This window comes from Wyeomyia smithii, chromosome 3 (assembly GCF_029784165.1).
Source record: "Wyeomyia smithii strain HCP4-BCI-WySm-NY-G18 chromosome 3, ASM2978416v1, whole genome shotgun sequence".
In the NCBI taxonomy this organism is placed as follows: Eukaryota; Metazoa; Arthropoda; class Insecta; order Diptera; family Culicidae; genus Wyeomyia; species Wyeomyia smithii.
This window is the reverse complement of record NC_073696.1, coordinates 47244674-47268162: the sequence shown is the minus strand read 5'-3', so window position 1 is coordinate 47268162 and position 23489 is coordinate 47244674. Positions and strand designations below refer to the sequence as shown.

At 36.6% G+C, this 23489-nt stretch overlaps 2 protein-coding genes across 2 annotated transcripts; both read right to left on the bottom strand.

The window, feature by feature from the left end:
• Positions 1-147: 147 nt before the first annotated feature.
• LOC129727587 (SPRY domain-containing SOCS box protein 3) lies at positions 148-15977 on the bottom strand. Its single transcript, XM_055685560.1, has 3 exons — positions 14399-15977; positions 2880-3138; positions 148-2816 (listed from the first exon to the last, which is right to left on the bottom strand). The coding sequence occupies exons 1-3, from the start codon at positions 14875-14877 to the stop codon at positions 2559-2561; spliced, it is 996 nt and encodes a 331-aa protein (XP_055541535.1). The 5' UTR covers positions 14878-15977; the 3' UTR covers positions 148-2558.
• Positions 15978-18681: 2704 nt separating this feature from the next.
• On the bottom strand, positions 18682-20387 carry LOC129727693 (thioredoxin reductase-like selenoprotein T homolog CG3887). Its single transcript, XM_055685746.1, has 3 exons — positions 20000-20387; positions 19444-19732; positions 18682-19379 (listed from the first exon to the last, which is right to left on the bottom strand). The coding sequence occupies exons 1-3, from the start codon at positions 20167-20169 to the stop codon at positions 19218-19220; spliced, it is 621 nt and encodes a 206-aa protein (XP_055541721.1). The 5' UTR covers positions 20170-20387; the 3' UTR covers positions 18682-19217.
• Positions 20388-23489: the final 3102 nt, after the last annotated feature.

The window sequence follows — 23489 nt, the reverse complement described above, 5'->3', positions numbered from 1 at the left end:
ATATGAACTTTTCTTATTTTGGTAGTTGACTTGGCCTTACGGCCCCCTTCTGCGCCCGAAAACGAAAACGAAACTTTTCTTATTTTGGTAGTTGAATTGCAATTCGATAATCTGGAAGTCATCTTGAAAGAACTTTAGAACTGGGAGTAATTTGTTACATGAGTCCTCCTTTTGGTTATTATATTCAAACTTACATTTCATCTCAAGCTCAGATTTTCCGTACCTTTTTGCAACTTCTTTCGAGTCCATTCCTAGCTGCTAAATAACTTTCCCTAGTGTTTCTATAATAAATAATGCTGAACTTCTGGGTTTGTTTCAATGATTTTCTCCATGTACAGAATTTCCACGCAGCATCATGCTTCTAGAAATAACCCGCTGTTGGATACTTTTATGTGTAGCTGACTAGTTTACATGCATAATGTTCTGTTTCCTTTTTGAATACACGAAGTTTATTCAATTGTGTTAACATTATCGTTAAGTTCTTAGTACCTTCCACCGCATCTGTTGGTAGCGATTGGTATTGCACGCTTCATGGCCTAATAAGTAATACTCGATCTGGAGTCACACAGATCTGTCTTGCAATACGTGCTGATGATAATAAACAATAAAGAAATCATTGCTGACCAAACTCCATTTGCAGGTGCACCTTTTATTGGCGAAAAAAAATGGAATCTGGTCCCTAAATTCTATCATTTCTCTATGAATCTATTTTAAACTTTAAGTAGTCTGGCCGCAGGCTATTTAATGTTATACTAATGTTTGGTTTAAGCTAGACATCGATTCGTTTGTATTGTTATTATTACAGTGTACGTGATTCTGTTCACAATTTCTTCAAACATTGAAACTAGTTTGTTTATGGCACTCTTCCAACGTATTCGGGTTGGTTTCACTTTACACAACTAATATCAACTCTTGCCAATCGTATCTATATGCGCTACAATCCGAGAAGATGTGTGCGTATTAAGAGTTTCTGAGAGTATGTTATAACTAATTGGGTTACATCACAGAAATAATAGTTTTACAACAAATAAGGAACATAAAACGCATACAACTAGTGGACTAGAAGAACTGCAAAGCGTTACGCTTGATAAGTGATAGTTTAACTGAGTATTGTTTGTTGTCTAGATTTGTGTACAGCTGGTAGAGTTTTTTGCCTCGCATATCGCTCATAAAGGTTTCATTTTGCACACTAAAAGTCTTTTAGCTTAAATTTTAATTAACACATCATTGTTTTATCCTTGGTACTAAGCAAATTTTGAATTTGATCGAATTTTGCCGATTGTAGTTTACGTTTGTGCTCTGTCGGAGGTCGATTTAGTGCTGCTGCTAACTAATACTGTAGTAGTTAGTTAAATAATTTTGATAAAAGTCGGTGAAGTCGAAAGCTTCTGGTAAACTAAAACCAAATTGCTTCAAAGTTGCAAACCGGAAGTTGATGGTTCGTTTCAGTATGGGTTTTAGATTTTTAATTCAATCGTAAACAAAAATATTTAAGCATTTTAAATATTCACAATATGTGTCAACAGCAGCTATCAACTACTAAATTTTGGAACTTATAAATAAATTTGCCAAATAGATGTATATAATAAACGCTTTTAAAACGTCGAACTCATTCACTCGTTATTTAATATTGTCAGCTGGGAACGAAAACAGCAAAAGAATGACAAAGTGCAGCAATCAATTCGTCTGTTGTCGCCTACGGAGTCCGTGCCTGACAATTAGCGAAAATCGATGATTGAAACGATTGTGCCATTCGTCTGTCACACATCACTCGTCTCGCCTTTCCTGCATTGATATCCTTTTGTGGTTCGTTCTATCGCATCAACGTTCCAGTAATCCTTATGTATTCGTTTATAGTCTATATTTACACACTTATCAATGCTCTCGAAACGTTTTGTTGCTCTACATACACTTTAATCTATAGCATAGCAATTTATCTTTTGTTATGTTATATTAAGTATATGTACTTTTCAGCGAATGCCAAATATTATTTAGTTTTCTACGTTTTACCAACGTGTTTGTTTTGCGAAATGACTAGAATTCCACTCGTTTTATTCGTTCAAAATCGAGTCTGAGATCTTCCTCACAACTGATCAAGCACGATATGATAATTGTATCAAAAATTAGGTTCATAATTTTAGTTTCACATGTTGCCCTACATATTTGGAATGATTGGCTGGTAATACCCATTTTTCCAATGAGTACGTTTTTTGGTTGTGATTCTTCAGTCGATTATCTTACATAAGTTGCGAATGTAAAAAAATACAAATGTTCAGCAAGAATGTTGGATTTAAAAAACAAATATACCGCACCGGTTAGAATCGTAAATGAATTCTTTGTAGATGGAATGGACCCTTATCAAATAGATACACCTAATACTTAACACGACTACACCTAAGCATGATTGGAAAATGCTCAACAAAAAGAAATTCAAAGTTAATCTTGTGGAATAATGTTGAAAACAAATTTTGCTACAAAAAATAACAACCATCGATAATATTCATAAAAAAATAGCTGCAATAAAAATCTTCTAATAAACTGGCATGCCTTCTGGGCAACTAGAACAGATAGTAATCGATAAGCTGCTGCTCCAGCGGAGTGACGGGAGTGCTGCAATCTGACAACGCTTCCGCCAGGTAGTTTGTGATGCAATAGGGAAGGTTCAGTCGATCCAGCTTGTCTCGAGTTTTCACCTGCTTTATAATGACCGCCCGGCAGCGATCCTGTAGGTTTACGAAATCTCGTCTCGTTTCGGTCAGAACCATTTCTGTTTTTGCTGCCGTCGAGCACACAATCGGATAAAGGGGCTCGCGGATCTAGGAGAGCAAAAAAAAACACAGCATGGAAAATTTGTCGACAATGATGATTTAACCTATTACCTCGTTTAACCCCCGGAAGGCGATTCCGAGACAAACCTCATCCTTATAGTACGTTAGTGTACCAGCAACTCCATCGAACAGGATGCCAATTTTGGTTGCTTGGTTCTCCTTGAAGCGTTTGGTGTAGTTCCTCGCGGTTCCACCGTGCCATAATAAACCTTTGTGTGAAAGGCCCCAGCCGTTGCCATCCTCTCCAAGCAAGTTGGTGAAGGCGTTGACGTGCAACCGAGCTTTCTTGGTTCCAATGCCGAACATCATGCTGTAAAGAGTTGAGAAATTATTTTTTTTTACATTGCCAAAATGACACAATTTTGCGAGAAACACAGTTTCATGTTTTTTCTCTGGTAAAATTGACGCCCAAATTTAAAAAATTTTGTTTTCTTTTTTTTTATTGTCACTCTACCTATACGAAGGAAGTTCTAAAAATTTTAAACTCATTGTTGTATTTCGTAAGCGTAGAAGGAGAAGCGTTCTCTGCACGTTGAAAGGAGGGTCAAAATTCGTGAAACGGATCACTAAAAATCACGATGTCTGATATTTTCAAATAAATACTAGAAACTTCAAGAGTTTCACTCGGGAAGTTGATTTCCCAATTTTTATCGAATTCGAGTAAGTTTTGAACTTGTTATTGTCATTTAAAATTTAGGTCAATATTCTTTTTAAATAGACATATCTCTAAAACTATTGCATCGAATTTGATGAAATTTTCACAACAAATGCATCGTAAGTTGTAGTTTATGTAACAATCGAGTTTAGAACTACAGCTTTGTCACATCTACTATTGATTTTTGGTTAGAAAAAAGTACTGTAAAAAGTAAAAGTTCTAGAAAAATCTTATTAGGCAATTTTATTTTTGACGTCGACTAGAGACCCCATGTTCAGACAGTTTTTAAAATTAAATACTACAAGGTATACAGTCCTAGGGTTGTAAGAAATGGTAACGTGGGACTAAAAACTGTAATTACTGTAACTACAGACACAATAAATTCGTTTGTTCAGTGATTTACGTATTTTAATTCTCAGCCTCCCCTTCGTTCTTCGTTCTTCCAGAAATATATTTAATTACACTCGAAAGAACTTCATTTACACTTAATGAAGTTGTGCCTGTAGTGTTTTTTTTGTGCAAACAACATTTAACAATCACAACGAAGTTAAAGTTTAAAAAGATTCATTTTTGTTTCTTTTTTTGCTTCACGAGTTTGTTTCATTTGCCAACAGTTACATTCACTGTATGACAAAGACAGCTAATATAAGAATATCATTTTATTTGTAAAGTTAAAATTAGAAAAATATCTAACAATGTTGAAATGTAAAATAAAAAAAATCGGAATAGATCTTAATAAATGGACAAAAAATTCATAAGCACTCGCCGGCTCTTACTCTTCTATAAATCAATATTTTTGAGAACTTACTCGTTCGATATTATGTCGGTCACGATTATTTAGTGAATATTAAATATAAAAAATAAATAAAAATAACATAACCATTGCAAAAATGTTCAATTCTTGTTGAGTAATTTATGGTTTTTATGGTAATCATATTCGTGATATAAACTTTAAATCACCATCAGTATCAGCATTGAAGTTTTGATTGCACATAAATAGAAGTCGTGCCCGAAGCAACGAGAAACCAGCGGCGCTCTGCTCCACTCAGTACTCTACGGTACTGTTGGTTTTACCAGCATGTTTTCTTTCAAGATATCAGTTTCTATTACGCTCTAACAGCAGGTTTAGAAATTATTCAAGAAAAGGCGTTGTTTCAATTTTTTCGAAAAACCTCTACCTTCGAGACATCAAATTAGTCTAGCTTCATGGAAGCAAACATAAATTGACCTATTGGGACGGGGAGACTCTGTTATTTATTTTTATATTGATACAGAATATCTGGTATTATTCTCTATTTTATTCATGTCGTCTGTGCTAGGAATGCTCGCATGTGATTAGTTAATTGTTCGCGTGAATTTGTCCTTGACACTTTATATCGATTTTTACCAATTTGCAATGAGAAAATAATGATAACTAGCGTATTGCAAAATTGTTCAACATTTTATCTATCCAACAATATATTGGTTGTTGTTATCCATCATGTGGTTATGCTGTTATTATCGTTCGAAATCTGACGCAACTCGCCAGTATCATTCCCAATTTTACAAAATGCATACTAGTTTAGAAAGCAAAGATGTAGTTCCACGTCAAAACAAAAGTTCAAAAGTTACGCAAAGAAACCGACTATTCAAATGCATTCAAAATCTTGGAGGAACGTCCGCTTTTAATGATTTAGATTTTGATTTCTAAAGCGAATTCCACAAATTGAACTCATAATCACCGATAAGTACTTCTAAAGACCATGAAAAGCCAAAATAGAAAATGATCCCAAGTTAAGCTCTTCCTGAGTCGAAAAGTTGTTCGGTAGGCCAGCCAAAAAATAATCGAAAATTGAGCTCAGAATGATTGAGAAGTGCTTTCTAGGACTAGAAACAGTTAAAATAGAAAATAATCCCAAATCGAGCTCTGAATCACCGAAAAATGGTTTCAAAGGCCAAAATAAAAAGAGGATCCCAAATTGGCCTCAGAATTAACGAAAAGTACCTCTAAAGGCTAGAAAAAAGCCAAAATAGAAAATGATTCCGTACTGAGCTTAGAATCGCCGAAAAGGCCTGAAAAGCCTATATAGAAAATAATCCCAAATTGCCGAAAAATGCTTCTAAAGGACAAAAAAAAAGATCTCAAATTGACCTCCGAATTGCCGAAAAGGGCTCCTAAAGGCCAGAAAAACCCAAAATAACAACAACAACAACAGATCTTGACGTTTTCTTCATTTTTAAGTCTTTTGGCATCAGAATTTTTTTTTCGGTATCGAAAATTCCATGAACTACTGCGCATTTATTTCATCGGTCGAAAAGTTGAAACTTTGACCGCTTTGGGACACGGATCGACGTTTTATTCACTTACGTGAGTTTCGTAATAGGACTTTATTCACTTTACTCTGGTTTCACCGTGAAGTGACTCCCGTAATAGGCACCAATGATCCTAAAATGAAATGAATGTGAATGAAATGTACTTCTAAAAGCAAAATAGAAAATGATCCCTTGAGCACGGAATTGTCGAAAAGTGCTTCAAAAGGCCAGAAATAGAGAATGATCCCAGATTGAGCTCAGAATCATCGAAAGTGCTCGCAAAGGCCTCAAAAAGGCAAAGTAGAAAATAATCCTGAATAAAACTTAGGATCGCCGAAAAGTGCTTCTAAAGGTTCAGAAAAATCCAAAATGGAAATGATCCTTAATTGAGCTCAGAATCGTCGAAAGTGCGTGCAAAGACTACAAAAAACCAGAATACAAAATGATCCCAAATTGAGCTCAGTATCGCTGAAAAGTGCTTCTTAAGGCCAAACGGAAATGTAATTGCGGAAAATTGCTTCTAAAGGCCAGAAAAAAACCAAAACAAAAAATTATCCCAAATTGAGCTCAGAACCGCTGAAGAGTGCTTGTGAAGTCCAGCAAAGGCCAAAATGATGAAGAGGTAAATTAAGATCCGGAAACCGATTGTGTTAAGTGGACGTATATAAAACTGCATTTGAAATCTTCGCAAAGTAAATAAATCATATAGTCATTGAATATCCCGAATGAGTTGTTGCTATTTGTATTAATCGAGGTGTAATGAAATTTCACATCGCTAAATTGATTGTTTCAGATTTTTGTTTTTTTTTTTTGCTAAATTATGTATTTTCCTGTGCCTTTTCTAAACTTGGTAAACAAGTTTCGTTTACTTCTTCATGCTTAACCCATTTTCCGCGTCTGAAACTATATAGCATTACCTGACATCTAATTTTAAATACAGTTTAACAACTAAACTTGAAATTTTGAAACATTGAAACTGCGGTCTTTGATATGGGAAATTCTCGCTGAAACTGTCTAACACAAATAAGGACATTTTTGTGTGTAAATGATGGTTTCCAATGGTGGTGTCAAATTTATGATCAGTGGTTCGGTGGTACTTCAAATGAAAGCTCTATCATTCCTCTTTGAAACGACGTGCTGGTTGTAGCAGGTTTAAGAACCAATTCAACAGGAATAAATCAATAGAAAAATCAAGAATTACTCAAAATACATTTTTTTTAAAAACCGCTTGACCCCTCGGGGGCCTTAAAAAGATTAAAATCATATCCTTTCTAACACCCTCATGGGGCCGAGAAGAAATAGTGTAGCTTGTAGTGCGTAAACTTTTGTTTGTCGAAATTTAAAATATAATGTTGCAAAAACACCTCTAGAAATATGGCTCGCAAAAAAATCTATTAAGGTTTGGGAATCCAAAGGAGTTTTGCAGCTACCAGATGCTACTACTTCGTTATCAGAAATAGAAAAAAGAGCTCAAGCGGGAACGTGCAAATATTTCTATGACTGCAGCACTGCATTGCCCGGTATTCGGGACAAAAAATTAGCATAAGAACCTCTAGGGGACACGAAACAAGACAAAAACGTTTGCTTCTCGGATCTTTGAATGAACTTTTTGCCAACTGTAAGGACTTGTTTCTGAATTCAAAAATTGAATTTCCAACATTTGCCAAACTTCGACCTTTGGAATGCGTACTTACCGGCAGTTCCGGTGTGTGCATAAAATATGGGAACATTGAACTGTGCTTACGTAAAAGCACTATTAATGTTTTGATTGAAGTGTCCTTTCTTTGAGCCAAATAATTACCAATTACTTGATGTGCGCTAGGGTTTGCAATCCCAGGAACGATTTCCCGGGAAATAGCTTCTCCCGGGATTCCCGGATCCCGGGAACAGAAATATTGATTCCCGGGATCCCGGGATTCCCGAGTTCCGCGAAAAATTTTGTAAGATTGACTATAGTTTCTCATGCAATATTGCAATAAAATCAAATACGTCAAACTGATGCGACCTGGAATAAATAATTTAATAAATCTCAAAGTCAGTATAGTATTTCAACGTAAAAATCATCTTTGCATGGTAAATAGTAAGCATTCAAATGCTCTAAGACTGACTTATTTTAAGTCGTATTGAACTGATTATTTAGTATTCCATCGTTTTCTTCCGGATTGTCTCGGTCACAGAAAACCACCGAACGGCGAAATAACGAAATAATGTAGTTAATTAGGTAACTGAAATTCTTCCTCGAAATCTCACGTTCTAATCAATAATGGTATAAACTTCAAAAGGGTTTGAAATGTTGTTCTGTCAATGAAAACTAGATTTGAGACGCAGTTTATTTGAAAAAAAAAAAACACAATGGCATATCAAATATATTTAAATGAAAAAAAAAAAAAAATATAAATAAATAAAATAGCGGATAGGTTTGCCTCCGCTCAAGTAAACAGTAAATATTTACTGTAGTGTAAAAAAATATTTTGCCCTAAAAGTTCGTACCGAATATAGCAAATAGTTTCCGCGTCCAATGCCTGCCTAAAACTCAGTTTTCTCTTCAACAAACTGAAAGAATTGAACACCAGTTTTCAATGAGGGGTGGCAAAAACTTTAATCGGTGATTTGAATTTTTTTGTTCTAGAAATCGAGCATAAGCGGTGATTCAGCAGACTGGAGCAAAGTTTTACAGAAGGAAATAACATTTTTGAGCTTAATGGAAAATTGTCAGCGGGTCTGGAGCGATTGTTTGACGACATGAAGACCCTTAATTCTCCTCTTCTGCAAATATATGCTACAAAAATCGATCACGAATTTTTGATGTTAACTTGAATATGTTTTGTATTTCATTTGTTTTTTTTTGTTTTTCATGCGAATTGAGAATGAGATTTTAAACAATTTTTTGTTACCTTTCACTGATGAACTTCATTTAAAATCTCATTTTGCTAAAAAAAATTGTCCGTGAATCTTCCTTTTGTAGCTTCGTAGAGACAAGACATGCGGGTAGGAGTAATAATAACTACAGATTGTTTCAACAGTAGTAATTAATAACAACCAGTTAATATTAATTTTTCCTACATGAACATTCTTATTAAGTGCTAACAACGCCAGCAAGGTGTAGTCATTGGCTTACCCTTTCTACTAACACAAATCCATTCTCCCTGTGACACTTATGAGCGATGGCAGAGTTCTCTACATAACTCTTAAGTAAGTGTCGAATTAACAACCCTTTCCCATCCCCACCAATTGCAAGGACGTGGCCAGGCCAGCTCAGGTCTTATGGGGGTTGGTAATTCTTCGACATAAGAGATAGACAAACTCAAAATACTATCGGTCAGCAACGGGTAGAGGGAGGCCTTCCTCATAACACAAGATCGGAGTTAGGACCACCTACGATATTGTGCAATATGGTTTATGCTATGCTATGCTATGCTATTTTGCTAAAAAAATTGTCCGTTCCCGGTTCCCGGGAATTCCCGGGAAATGGGATTTTTTATTCCCGTTTCCCGGGAAATCGATTCCCGTGAATATTGCAAACCCTAATGTGCGAAAACTCATCTTCCAAATGCTACTTCCTGGAATGTGACGAATGGCCAGACTTAAGTGAGCTCAGCGATAGTTTGTTGGACGAAACTAAACATTTTTCAACTAAGGTCGTTAAGTTCAAAAATTGGATCAAAGTCGAGAATCACTATCAACTGGTGGATAAAAAGTGTTCGCCAGAAGAGTTTGTTCATACTTTCAGTAGATTATTCAATAATTTCTTGCTTAATTTTTTTCATCACAAAGGCAATTAAATTAAAATTTTTCCGAATCCTCTAAAATTTATTGTAATTTAAAATCCACAGCCATAAAAAGACTACCTGCTTAACTTGAAGTCGAATCTCAAATTGAATGAGGCCATAGTGTACGCAGATTTTGACGAAAATTACAAAATAACGATTCAAAATGAGATCCAATCCCACCATTTTGTCAGGCAAATGGCCAGTCTTCATTATAGGCACTATATATATAGACCTGCGTAATGAATGACAGCAGCACTGGAATCGCTGGTTTTTTATATTCTTGTTATTTGTTTGATATAAATTTTTCGTTATGTTCATTTTGGCTCGCACGTATGACAGTTATTTTGGCTCGCTGCGATTCAGTCCGCAGGTCTATATATATTAGGGTGGGGAATCGTAATATGGAAAAAACGAAACTTGATAGCAGAAAGCCAGAACCAAGTTTCTTTTGTTATATTTGGGGCCTCAAACAATCCTAAATTTATCGAAAGTCGATTGGTTTTGTCTTCGCTTGGCGCATTGCATTACAAATTTATATAGAGATTTGAAGAGCTCAAAATGGCTCAAACCATAGGTTTCATGACTTCGAATGGTAGGTATTTTGATGCCCAACAACTTGGCCGAAGACACCAAAGAGCTAGGGTGTCCCAAAAAAAATACTAGAGCTGTTCAAAGTTGATTATGTCGAAATTTATGTTGCAAATCATTTTTTTCTGTCAACACTGCCAGTGTACAGGCGTCAATCAGTTTTCCATCAGAAGTAACCTCTGAAACACGTTGTAGATTCTACCTACGTCTAGAATATTGACCTAAATTTGTTTGCTTGATTCAGCTGAGTGTATAAACTCGTTACGACAGTTTACTTCTGATGGGAATCCTACTGACACCGGTACATTGGTAATGTTGGCAGAAAACAAGATTTTCTGCATTTAAATCGACATACTCATCTTTGAACAGCTATAGCTCTTTTTAGGGACATCCTAGCTCTTCAGTGTTTTCTGCACAGTTGTTAGGCACCTAAAATACTATACTTTAACATAATGTAGTGCATTATTAGAGCATTATTGAACTCTCTAGAAAGATAAATGCAAAAAAGTGGGTTTTCCCATATTAATTCTCATACAAATTTGAAATGCAATGCGCCAAGCGGAGACAAAACCAATCGACTTCCGGTAAGTTTAGGGTTGTGTGGGGCCCCAAAAGGAACCAAAAAAACTTGGTTCTGAAAAATCGATAATTTTTCCCCACCCTAATATATATAGTGTTTATAGTCTTCATCCGATTGTGATCTACTATTGTGTTGATGGAGGGTACCGTCCGCTTTAGATCACAATCACGTGCTTGTCCACTGTTGCTTCAAGTAATTATTTCAATTTCAATTTTTTCAATTTCATGAAGATTAACCTCCCGCACATCAAAAACTTAAGTTTTCACAGATGTTGCGAGAGCCCAGTACAAGAACAAGTACAATTTCACCAATATCGCGTTCATGAATTTTCTTGCCAGTTCACACGGAAAATGTTGATGCGACAGAGTAGCTGGGACAATCTAGCGTGCTGCGTACAAGTATACTGCCTATAATCGCATATTAATCCCATCTGAAAAATCATCGAGTTGCGAAAACAGCGCTTAAAGATATTTTTTTTGTTTTGCGTATTTCACCTGTTTGAGCTGGGTTATTTTAATTTTTTCGTTATAATGTAATGAAATAGACCTCAATCATAACTTCTTCATTAAAAAACTGCCTTTTTCGTGAAAATTACAATGGAAAATAAGGAAGAGACTTATATGCGATTATTTAGGCCATTGAGTAGCAAAATAATCGCATACCAGTCTCACTTTCAACCGCTCGGTGTAGGAGTAGTCATATTTTTCTCAAGTTTTTTGAATATGGGCAGACGTTTCTGGCCGCAGACAGCTTCTGAATATGCTGCATGGAGAATGACGGCGACTTCCACCCATTACTTACCCCGACTTTAAGGTCGTCGTTGAAAAGCAAAATATAAGATTGAAGTCTTGGATATGCTACTGAATAATTTCCTTTCTTACGTCTCCGGTGTTTCACAATACGTGCTGAATAAAATTATTCCGCATTAGGCCGTGCATTTAGCATATTGTAAAAGTGGTATTAAGAAAAGGAAGTTTCCGATTTCATTACAACAGTGACTTGACGGAAGACGACGGAGATGAAAAGAGGTACAAACTGTTTTTAGCTAAGCAACTAAAAACGATATCTTCTGATTTCTGACAATTTCAACTTGAATGATCATTAGAAGTGAGCAGAATAACTACAGGAAATTACCCCTTACATAAAGCAGCTTTGCTCAAGGCTATTATACCGCTGATTGACAAAATCAATAACCTTCCGGGGACGAACTTTCAGAAAAAGCTGTAGCTTCAGTGTCTACTTAAAATTAACTTAAGTGTGGAATTTATTTGAAATAACCTTGGATTTATAAATTATTTGATGATTTTTTAATAGTAAGAAGCTTGAAAAACAGCACCAAGCATTGATTATATGGATTGAAGAAAAAATCATGTCCATACTCAGGAAAAACATTTGATGGGACTGATATGCGATTATTTTTAGGATGGGACAATTTGACCTCACATTTTTTTCTGACTTTTTCAAATAAAACATACTTTTTTATTTCCTTAATCGATAGTAGAGCAAGAAATAGATAGAATCTGATATTTAACCCAAAAACGATGAAAATCCATATGGGACTGGTATGCGATTATAGGCAGTATAGCTTATCACCAAATAGAGACAAGCTGAATTTAGATGCACTATCATTTTACGAATGGGCAGTTGCAAGTCAAGGAAAAACAATGACATTTAGATTTGTAGAGCAAATGGATTACGCGGATTACGATGCCGTCAACACTAAATAACATCTTCAAATGGAAAAAGTAAAAACAATCAAAGGAACCCATAAATAACACTTTTTTTTTGCCACAGAAAGATTAAGTTCTGACATTCGAACAGTATTCCGTGAATGAACATAAAAATCTCAAGTGAAATGTTCAAATATTCGCTTAACGATCATATTGTTTTTGTTATATACTGTTGTTTTCATGTAATAAACTACAATCAACAAACTTAGGAAATATATATTATGGTATGGTATGAATCAAGTATATCTAGAGGAATCTGGAGAGAGTTTGCATTACGCGTATGCCAGCGCAGTTAGCAAGATATAATCATCACTTTTTGATCCCTAGCTAATTCTTATCGACGAAAAGTGTACGCTTGCTATCTAGCGAATTTCAGTCAACTGATTGAAAGTCATTCAGAAATAACGTTGCGTGGGTGCATTCTCTACCCGTAAACTAGGAATACAGACTGTCCGCAAAATGCGCACACCACATACATACATTAGCATACTGGGTTGATTTGATATTGGCCACACGTCACGCCCTTAGTTTTTGGATGTATCTTAATTTTTTCTCAGCTTTTTGGTGGTATCAAATTTCAAATCGGTGGTTGCAAACTTTTCCAAAAACCGGTTTTTCAATTTCCTACCAAAATAGCTACCATTTTTTTTTTCTACTTCAAATGAAAGCTCTATCAGAGCAAAGCAAAGCCTTGATGCTACATTCCGATTCGGAACTCGCCCTTCTGTTTTAATAATACACAGACTTCTCCATCACCTGTTTAGTGTTTAGTTACTCTATCATTCTTCTTTAAAACAACGTGCTGGTTGTAGGGGGTTCAATGACAAACTCAAAAAAAAAGAGATCAATAAAAAGATCGAGAATTGCTCAACATGCAACTTTTTTAAAAACCGTTGGACCCCTTGGTGCCTGAGGGGTCTTTCAATATGAATTAACCAAAGTGGTTTTCAGATTTTTTCGCTACTTTCAATCATTAAGACACATAAATATCCTTTTTTAAAAACCTCGTATCACAGGTGGGACGGACTCAGCAAGAATTGCTCATATGCAATACAGCTTGTGCCCATTCTATCTGTAGTTGATATGTAACAAGCATTTGATGGCCATTTTTCTAGGTAAAAACTTATTTCGATTCGCGGGAAGAGAGGTTTTATTACTCTTTGGTTTTGTTCTATGTTTACAAAAAGGATTATCATTTGTCGTGAAATTCGTAAATTTGCATCTCGCTAGGTGAAGTGACAATGAGAATGGGGCCGTAAATCTAATCGAATGGTAATCGTTCAAATTAAGTTGGTACACAAAACTTCTTTAAGCAATATTTCTTTAAGAAAGAAAACGAGAAGCCAATAAAAAAGTGTCGGAGTTTCTCAAACATTTCATAACATAACTATCAAGGAAACAATAGAATGTTACTAAAACCCGAGATGTTTGGTTTTAGAATAGCACTGAGTTTATTTTCATGGTGTACTAAGAGCCAGTAATGTACAAAGTAATTCTGATTTGAAAACATCATTCAATGAGAGCTAGGGTGAAATTCCTATTGATGGCCACAGTTAAATTTACACTGGGTAGCTCATCAAAGGGTGATATGTCATTTTGTAGAACTGAACCCTTGAATTGTTAGATGCCAATTTTACTTTCCTCGAGATTCAACTCTAGTGCAATTCAATGAAATCAAAAGAAAATATTTCATTTCAACTTAAAGTTTGGCAATCGTGCTAGAGAACTGCGACCCCGAACAGACATGACTAATCATGTGTTTGCTCACGTCTCCCTACGCACGGAGACTGCATTCACAAGTGTTCTCACCCCACGCGATTCGCTGATAAAAATAATCATTATTTTAGCCTGTTACGCCTGTATCGATTTTTTTCATTCTCCCCTCGCTTTACTTTACATTATTACAACCGCTCGCGTCAGCTAATCGTCTCCGCAGGGGTGGGTGCTTTGCTTACCTCGTTCCGAAGACCCGCTGTGACACACTCAGCTCCCAGTAATAGCGCCCGTTGTTGAGTACCCGGGTTCCGCGGATTCCGGCCGTCCCTTTGCTCCAGTTCGGATGGAAATGCACCGTTCGATTGTTTGTTCCGCTGAGCCACACCTCCTTCGACCGATCCCGCTTGCTCCAACTCCATTTGTCTTCGCACCCATTTTGAAGAGGTTTCTCGCCCCGATAGTGGTTGTTGTTCGCTTCAGCTGCCACTGTCAACTCGTTGTCCATTTGGCCTGAAGTGTCACTTGCCACAGAACTCCCCGCTATTCCGGTAGGAGGAGGATGAACTATCGGTGCATTCCCGATACCTCCACTGTTGTTCGAAGCTGCTGATGCGTTGCTCAATTCGCTAGAACTTGAACTGGGTGTTGTGGAGGTGTTACGGTTTTCCTGGATGGTCATTGGGATGAACGTAGTTTCTTTTCGTGCGGAGATTTGCATCGATTGGAGATGTTAAGCCATATTTTCGAACCGCCCTAGGGCTAGTGCAGTCTCACAACAGACAAGTGTTTTCCTTATTTAACGACGGAGAGGGATGGTGAATTTCGTGCTTACCAACAGAGCATAAAAATTTTGTTCAGCTATGGCACGAAGGGTGCGCGAGATGCCTTTGTCTGGCTACGTTTCGAAAGGACAATTCAATTACTGCAGATTATAGTAGTATCTATCTAGGAGGCTAACGTTATCGGTCACGTTTTCATAGGAAAGCACCTTTGCCTAGTAGTATTTGCCGAAATTATCCCTGTCGACCATCATTTGTTGTTGTTGTTGTTGTTGTTCGATCCGAAGACGGCGGGCACGTCGCGGTCGTACCATTAGGTCCTTATCGTTGTAGTACACCTTATGATTACCGATAGTTCTAGAGCGGTAACGATTTCCTCCGTGCTTTCCACTGTTCTCCAGGTGATTATTGTTTGGATGGATCAGGAATGAGTTGTAGCAACGTAAAACCAATTTGTTAAAAAATATGCAAATATTTTTCAAAAATACCAAAATCAGTATCAAACTCATACGAATATCCTTCTCAGGTGCGTAATATCACGAAACAGATTTTTTAGAGACAGTTGAAATTTCGTATAGAATACACTTTTGCCTTTTCAATCAGGCAGGAACTATCGCAAGTATAAACATTAAAGAGTCAAAATAGTATGCCCTCTTCAAAAATTTTCATTTTACGTTTTACGAAAGGACGAATGTTGTGCAGTGCGCCGACGCACGGTTTCAGGATACGACCGACATCTTGGAATACTACAATTCTTTCCCTTCGAGATTGTCTTCAGGTAGAAAATCAATGCTACCCCAGTATTGACTTTAGAAAATCAAGCTTTCTGTTGATTCGATAACTATTGGTGAAAACACGTAACTGACTGCGTGTTTGATAATTCGTGCGGTCACGAAACGGGCGCAGAAAATCCTTCACACTTGTAGCCACCCGCGAAAGAGAACGGAAGGGAACATCAGGCGCACGTATTCAGAACACCTACACTCTGTTATAACCGTTCGCGATGCCACCCTCAATTCGACTAACAACTACGGTGCGATGGAAAACCGGTCGGAGATTGTATGAAAAGTCGAGGAAAACTCAAACGATAGGAGAGTCATCGCAAGAGCGGAAGCCTTGCGCTCTCTTGCAGGCTTGAGACATGAACGCTGGCAAAATGTTCCTTTATTCGGTAGGGCAATGTGAGCGCGTGGATCGTCTGGATGCGTATATAAAAAGTAGGAAGTCGTATAGAAAAATGTGAAAAAATTATGCATATTATTACTGAGTTGCTTCGGGGGGTCTACAATTTATGTTTGAAATGCTAAACAAATGTCATATAGATTAGACCTAAAGACTTATAGTCTTACATTGATTTTATATTGAAGCAGCATTATGTTATAGTCATGTAAAGTGTTTGTTTTTATCGGTTCTTTAAATTTAGATTTAGATTATTTATGTTTGTATTTGCGTAAAATAACGTAGTATACAGCCCTAAGTTTTATTATTGTATTGCTTTATTGAACATGTAACATAAGACATAAATCTTTTTCGTTACAAAGTATATAAATTACGAATGTATGAAGTGCGTCGACTTGTAGTAGTAGAAAAAATAACAAAGCGAATGTCTAAAGAATAATCATATACATAATTAACACTTAAAGTATTCTAGACATCTTATTTTAAAAACTACCGTGCTGTCGGTTAAAGCGATGTGCCGAGGGAGTTCGTTCCAATACACAAGACCTCGCACGAAGAAGGATTCGCCGTATCGTGCATTGCGATATCTTGGTAAAATGAATTTTCTCACTCTTGTGTTCTGGAAAGGTACTAATTTGTTGTAAAGATATTCAGGCTTTTTCGTTCTAATGAGATTGTGGATTATCCTACATGCTCTAAATTTCGGAAAATTTGAAAAAGAACAACCTAAGAGGTTTTGTTGCAAATTAGTAACACTAGAATATCTGTTTAAGTCGTAAACAAAACGAACACATGAGTTCAACGCAACTCGTATTCTATCAAGCATGGCGGCAGAGGCAGAAGATAGCTCTGAAGAGCCGTAATTTAGTGTCACGATTAAAACAACGCGCCCAAGGGTATAAGTATCTTAGAGCACCGTAAATCTTACCACACTGATGCGAAAGGCGTTTTTCCCATGTGAAGCCCGACTCAATGGTTATCCCTAAACTAAGCATGATCAACGAAGGAAATCGAATCATTACCTATTACGATATTTGGTATGGGAATTGTGTTGCGCTGATTTGAGGATGTAATCAACAATGCATTAGTTTTGGAAGCATTTAATTTCAATGAATTATTAACGGACCAAGCTTCAATGTTCTTAAGCTCTTCATTAAGCATATTTTCAATATGATGCAAGTTTAATCTAGCGCAATTGAAATAAAGCTGTACGTCATCTGCGAATAAATTAACAGTACAATATTTTAAAATCGAGGGTAAGTCGTTGATGTACAGCGAGAACAAGTTGAGTTCGATTTAGTAGAAATTAAACAATATTTATTTGTCTTGTGAACGATGACTCACTCTCCGATAACCAAGCGGCAAAGATGTCACATAAAAAAAAATCCTGCAGTTACAAGGTCGAGGAAAAAATAACGATAAAGAATTACAGTTTTTAAACAAAAATGTATATTCACAGAAAATTAAAAATGGACATGAGAAATACAGAGTGTAGAGTTCAAAAATAAACAACGCATTTTATCTGTACAATGAACCTAATTTATATACCCTGCTAACTGCCTCTACCAACACGTACAGAATTTTGTTGTTCTCGGTGGCGCAATGTATTTTGCGGCACCCGAATAATCATCTTGAATTCTGATATTTGCTACTATACTAAACAAGAAGAAGAAGAAGACAATTCAAACGGCAATTCGATTGTGTTCCAGATCGCAAAACGATACCTACGCCTTAACCCAACACGCCCCACTGCGCGTCGACAGCGGCAATGTAGTTGGCAGTGCAGTAGAGTTCTACTGCACTGATAGACGACGAATGACCAGCGCTCTATTCATACATTGCTCGGTGCAGTACTGTTGCCTGTGCCAGCATATTCTCCTCCAAGACATCAGTTTTAATAACATTCTAACAGCAGAACGTAAAACTGTCTGATAAAGGAGGTGTTACGAACTCTCCGATAAAGCTTCACCTTCAAGACATCAAAACAGTCTAGGCTTAGTTGACCTACTGGGACGGGGAGATTCTGTCAATTTTTTTGTCACTGCTATACAGGATATCACAGCAGGCAGTTGGTGTCTACTCATGAAGTCTGTGCCAGGCGTGCTCGCATGTGATTGGTACATTGTTCGTGAAAACTCGACCTCGAAATTTTTATGAAATTTTCTCTTTTTAACAATGAAATGATAATGATAACTGAGGAATCACAAAATTGTCCATCATTTTATCAATCCAACGACATATTGATTATTGTAATCCATCATGTGGTTACATCAGTATTACCGTTTGAAATCTTTCATTCCAACGTTACACCTTGGTTTTAGTTTCCGCAGAGTGTCTCGATATAGTGCGGTTAGACGTATTTCTACGTCAAAAGTGGTTTCTCAAAACCAATTTAGAAAAAAAAACTCAACATAAAAAATAACTTTGTCAAATAGACGTGAGTGATGTCTGTTAAGTCCCGGTTTCAAATCTTGCTAACACGGTTAAAATGCTGCTCTGGGTAGATTTTCAGATAACGGTTTCGTCAGGGATACAATGTGAACTTGAAAATGAGACACATTCAGTTTATGACAATCTTTGTATTATCAATTGTATCTAATTTTACACCTCAGCGCGGTTTCATCACCTTCACAAGAATTGTATTCCTATACTTTACCCAAATATGTATGATGTAGAAAGGTGAACCATTTGCCACAGTATGGAAAAACAAAAACATTTCTATTCAAGCATTCAAACAATTTACAATAGTCTTTAGAAAATAAAACAATGCAACAGGGAAATAGCTGCAAAATTGCAAGGCAAGCTTGTAGCAACCGTTTTGGCTCAATGGCGGATTCGAGAAGTAAAATCTTAAATAGTTTTGTGTGAAAATATGCTACTCTATAAATTTACTAAACATTGCAATGACAAAGTTTTCATTGAAAAAAATTCAATGTTCAGATAGTTTCTAGAGGAACATGTTATCTACCAGTTCTTCATACATAGTTATAGGATTTTGCCTCGATGAGTCGTCGTGACTAAATGAGTATAGTTGAGCTTGAACGATTGCTGCACTCTCGTTGCAAGGTAATACACTATTGACACTAATGCTGTATAGGGATTACTTCACGAAATCTGGGTTCTGTTCTATTTTATCAGAGAACTGCAGATGACTGTCTATAATTTGGAACAGCTCTTGAGGGGCTGGAATTCTGCCAGTTTCTAGCTTTGACCACACAGGAACATCATTTAGTGAAATCTCGAAAGCTCCAGACGACATAAGCTGCAATTCAAAATAAATTAAATTGTTAGTAAATTAAAGCAAGATTTGCCTAATGTAATCGTACTTGCGCTTCTATCATGTTACCAAGGAAAAAGATCATCATACAAGCGTACAACTTGTTTTCCGTGCACCAACGCCACCACGATGGCATCGGTCGTTTGAGGAATCCGAACAGATCAAAGTTAGAAATTAGGGTGATTATAACCAGTAGTTTGGTGACAAGCAATATTTTGGAAAAGTACATGTAGAAACCGTGCGGCTCATAATTGCCTCCGCGAATAGTTATTTCCGGATATTTTTCGTGAATGATGTTGTAATACTCGTCGAAGGCTTTTCGATAACCACAGGAATAACTGTAAGAAAGGTCGTGATCAGTTTGTCTCTCAACTTATACAAATTCTAGAAAAAGGTTTCAAAATTATTGGTTCTCGGTGGATAATGTGGAATCAAACTCTGTCAACAAACTTCTGTTTCAGTAGTTACAAATAAAGCTTCTGCTATATTCTGTACCTTGAAAAATCATTATCACTAAAGGGGACAAATTATAGTCTAGATTATATCCGGTTCATTCAGGATAAGGTGATAAACGATGAAATCAGCACCAATACTAGGAAGCTTACCAGTATAGGAAAGTCATAGTCGCCCCGTATCCACCGACATTTTGACTAAACTTGGTGATTGGTATCTCTTTTTCTGCGCTTCCGCTAGCCGGAACCAAACTGATAAATACTGCGGCTACGCAAAGCACCGTTAGTAAGGAAAAGTGCTTCCTAGCGAAATTGAGCAACATGATTGTTGTTTTCCACGGTAAAACTTTATATTTTTTGTCACCACTTCACTAAGGTTGAAGACTTTATTAATTAGATTATTATTGGCTTCCTGTTATTCGTATTTCATACAACTTTCCTATGCACCGACAAAACTAGCGAGATAGGGTTTTTTCGATTTCTTTCTAGCACCCAGTTGTCATTCACATTCAGCACTTCAGCAGTGATGATAATCATGCGACTGCCTCAAAAACAGTGTTGCTAAATATTGTTACTCGAGACTTTAAAAGAATTAGTTGAATTCAAGTGTTATTGAATAAACTTTTCTCACAGATTTTTTATGTAAAACACGGATTAAATTACGCAAGAGATAAGAAAAAAAGTTTTCAGTTTATTTTTTAAGTTTTCGCAGTTTTCGTATTTATTTAATTTCTTCGTCGTTACCACAGTTGATAATGTTTTCGCGTTTATACACGGCGGTTTACTTTTATCCTAAAGGGAGTAATTTTAACACAGTTTTTCATTCATTAGACATCTACTTTCGATTTAAGTGTTTTTACTCCGATGAAATTATCAGTAGATGTGCCTATCCTGCATGCTGCCTGCATTTCTCTGTATACACTAAAGTCGCTTTTTACGCTAGGGATACATGCCGCGTAAAAAAACCGCGTAAATTCCGGAATCCGCGTAAAAAAAAAACCGCGTAAATTCCGGAATCCGCGTAAAAAAACCGCGTAAATTCCGGAAAACGCGTAAACTCCGGTATCCGCGTAAAAAAACCCGCGTTCATTCTGCAATCCGAGGGAAGGGGAACCGAAATCCGCGCATAAAAATACTGCGTAAATTCCGGAATCCGCGTAAAAAAAGCCGCGTAAAAAGAAACCCGCGTAAAAAAACCGCGTAAAAAGCGACCTTAGTGTATTTCAAGAGAACTACTGCATACTAGCACAAAGGTCGCTACACTTTCCAAACCACTTACTAAGTAGTTTAAAACAAAATACCTGAATAAACTGTTAAATAGAGTTTACCGCAAAGTTAGAAGCATACGTAAATGTTATTTATGTCATAATGGAGCATAATAGGCTTAAAAAACATGAAGCATTCCTAATTTTATCTTTTAAAGCATTATTTTGCAAAAGAATTGTTTTTTTAAATAGGGTATCGAACTTCTGCTATAGTGGTTTTCTTCGACCGGTTTTCGCATAAGACTCCTAACCAAAACCTGCCGAAAAAAGCCACTGCCGGAGACGTTCAATACCCCCAAAAAAACAACGCAGTTTCACGGCAACATTGCATGGTATCCATGGTATAGATACCGCTATTTTACACAAACAAGTTTTTGTCTTACATTTTAGTTCCCTGTACAACTTTCCATGAGCGGTAATGGCGGATAAATTTGTCATTTCATAGAGATTTTCAAACTACTAATTAAATGGGGTTTTCATTGAACTGAATCTACCATGATATATCTAAACTATCCGCCATTGCCGCTCGTAGGAAGCTGGGTTGAATAAAACTATCGTCACCGAATTGTTCGCTTTTTCTCGTTATAAACGAAAACAACCAACAAAAATTAATCGAACCTTCAGTATTATAAAAAAAGATGATTTGATTTGATGACATTTTTTGAAGCTTAGATCTAAACAGGCATAAAGAGTGCTCGCACGAGAGTGCCTAATATTTTATGATGCACGCATTGAGTAAATTTGAGAAATATGCACTGCCGTTCTACGCATATTTGTCCCATGTTCAAACGAGAAAAACGATGTTAAAGTTTTACAATACTTTTACAATACACAAGTGATGATAGTCGAGATAAAAGATAGTTTATCTGAATAAGTATCAGATGACTTACCATTACAAAGAGGAATTCTTATTTTTTAGATTGACCATTCCCATCAAACAATATTGAACGTTGTTGGGTTTTCCCCATTTTGGCTACACACAAAAGACAGTTCTTACAACTTCCAATTAGTATGAATCTCATACGTTTATATTCTTATATGCTCGAAAAGGAAAATCATTCAGGTTACGAACCAGCAAACAAGGTTTAGGTATCCTTAACAAAGATATGAACGCACCGCATTTAAATAATCAAGCAAAGGTAACGAAAAGTTACCGAATTTCTGAAACCCGTAATGTAGTCAAATGTTGTTAGGAGAAGCCTTTAGTGCTCTGTAGCACTTCCCAAGTTGTAAATATGAGAATTAGTGGTTAGTGGGATGAATTAGAATAGAAAAAATCTAGTGGGACAAATATGTGTAGAAAATCATCGATGGGACAAACAGACTTGGTATGGTTTTTTTTTCGGAACAAACAATGTCATTTTTAAAAGTTTTTTAAAAATATACATGTGAATAGAGTCATTGGTGATAAAAAACGAAAATCAACCAAAAGTAACATGGGACAACTATGCGTAGAACGGCAGTGCAGCTAACAGTAGAATCTACAATATTCGAAACAATTATAAAAAGGAACAATAAAAGGTTGCTTTCATCAATGTTGCAGAAGTGTTTGAGATTTTCTTCTATGGTTTTCTCTATAGATTTAATTTTTTAGGTTACAAATCGAAAAAAATATGGTAATTTGGAGAATATTTTTGAAAATCAAAATTCCAGTAAGACATTTTTTGGTCTAGCAGAAGTGGAATCGACGTGGAAAAAAGTTTGAAAGTCGTCAGCTATTCTGACTCAACCGATACTCGTGGCCAGGCGTATGGAAATGACTGTAAGACAGTGACAGAAAATTTTCAACTAATCCGGCTCTCATTGTATTGCACAGCTCTCTCTGCTCCCCACACATTCGGTAAACAGTCCGACAGCAACTGACGACAGCACACACATGCAACTCCAAATCGGCTGTTATTTTTCAACTCCTTATGAATGTTGGTTTTTTAAGCTGTCGCTAGTGATAGCCTGTACAGCGCGAAATCCTTCGGCACAAATCCGAGCGTGAGGTGGTGCTATAATGCAAGCTATGCAGTGCGTTTTTTCTCGTGTGGGGAATAATATCAAAAATCGGAAAACATATGAAACCATTTGCTTCGTGTTCATCATGGCATCGGCCTAAGAAAGAGGAGAAAAGAAGGAGTGCGGGTCAATATCATCGATGACATGTCTAAACGTACAAAATACATGTGCAAGAATGAGCTATCGTGTGCAACACAAGACAGCTTCGTTGCCGGTGTAGCTTACACCGTGTAAGCTTTACCTGTATGTAAACTCTCATGAATAGCTTAGAGTTAAAAGAGAAAACATTTGACAGTATAGTGTCACATCGCAGTCTTTTTATTAAGCCTGCTCGTGACAGACCAACCCGATTTGACTTAACCTGATTGACACTC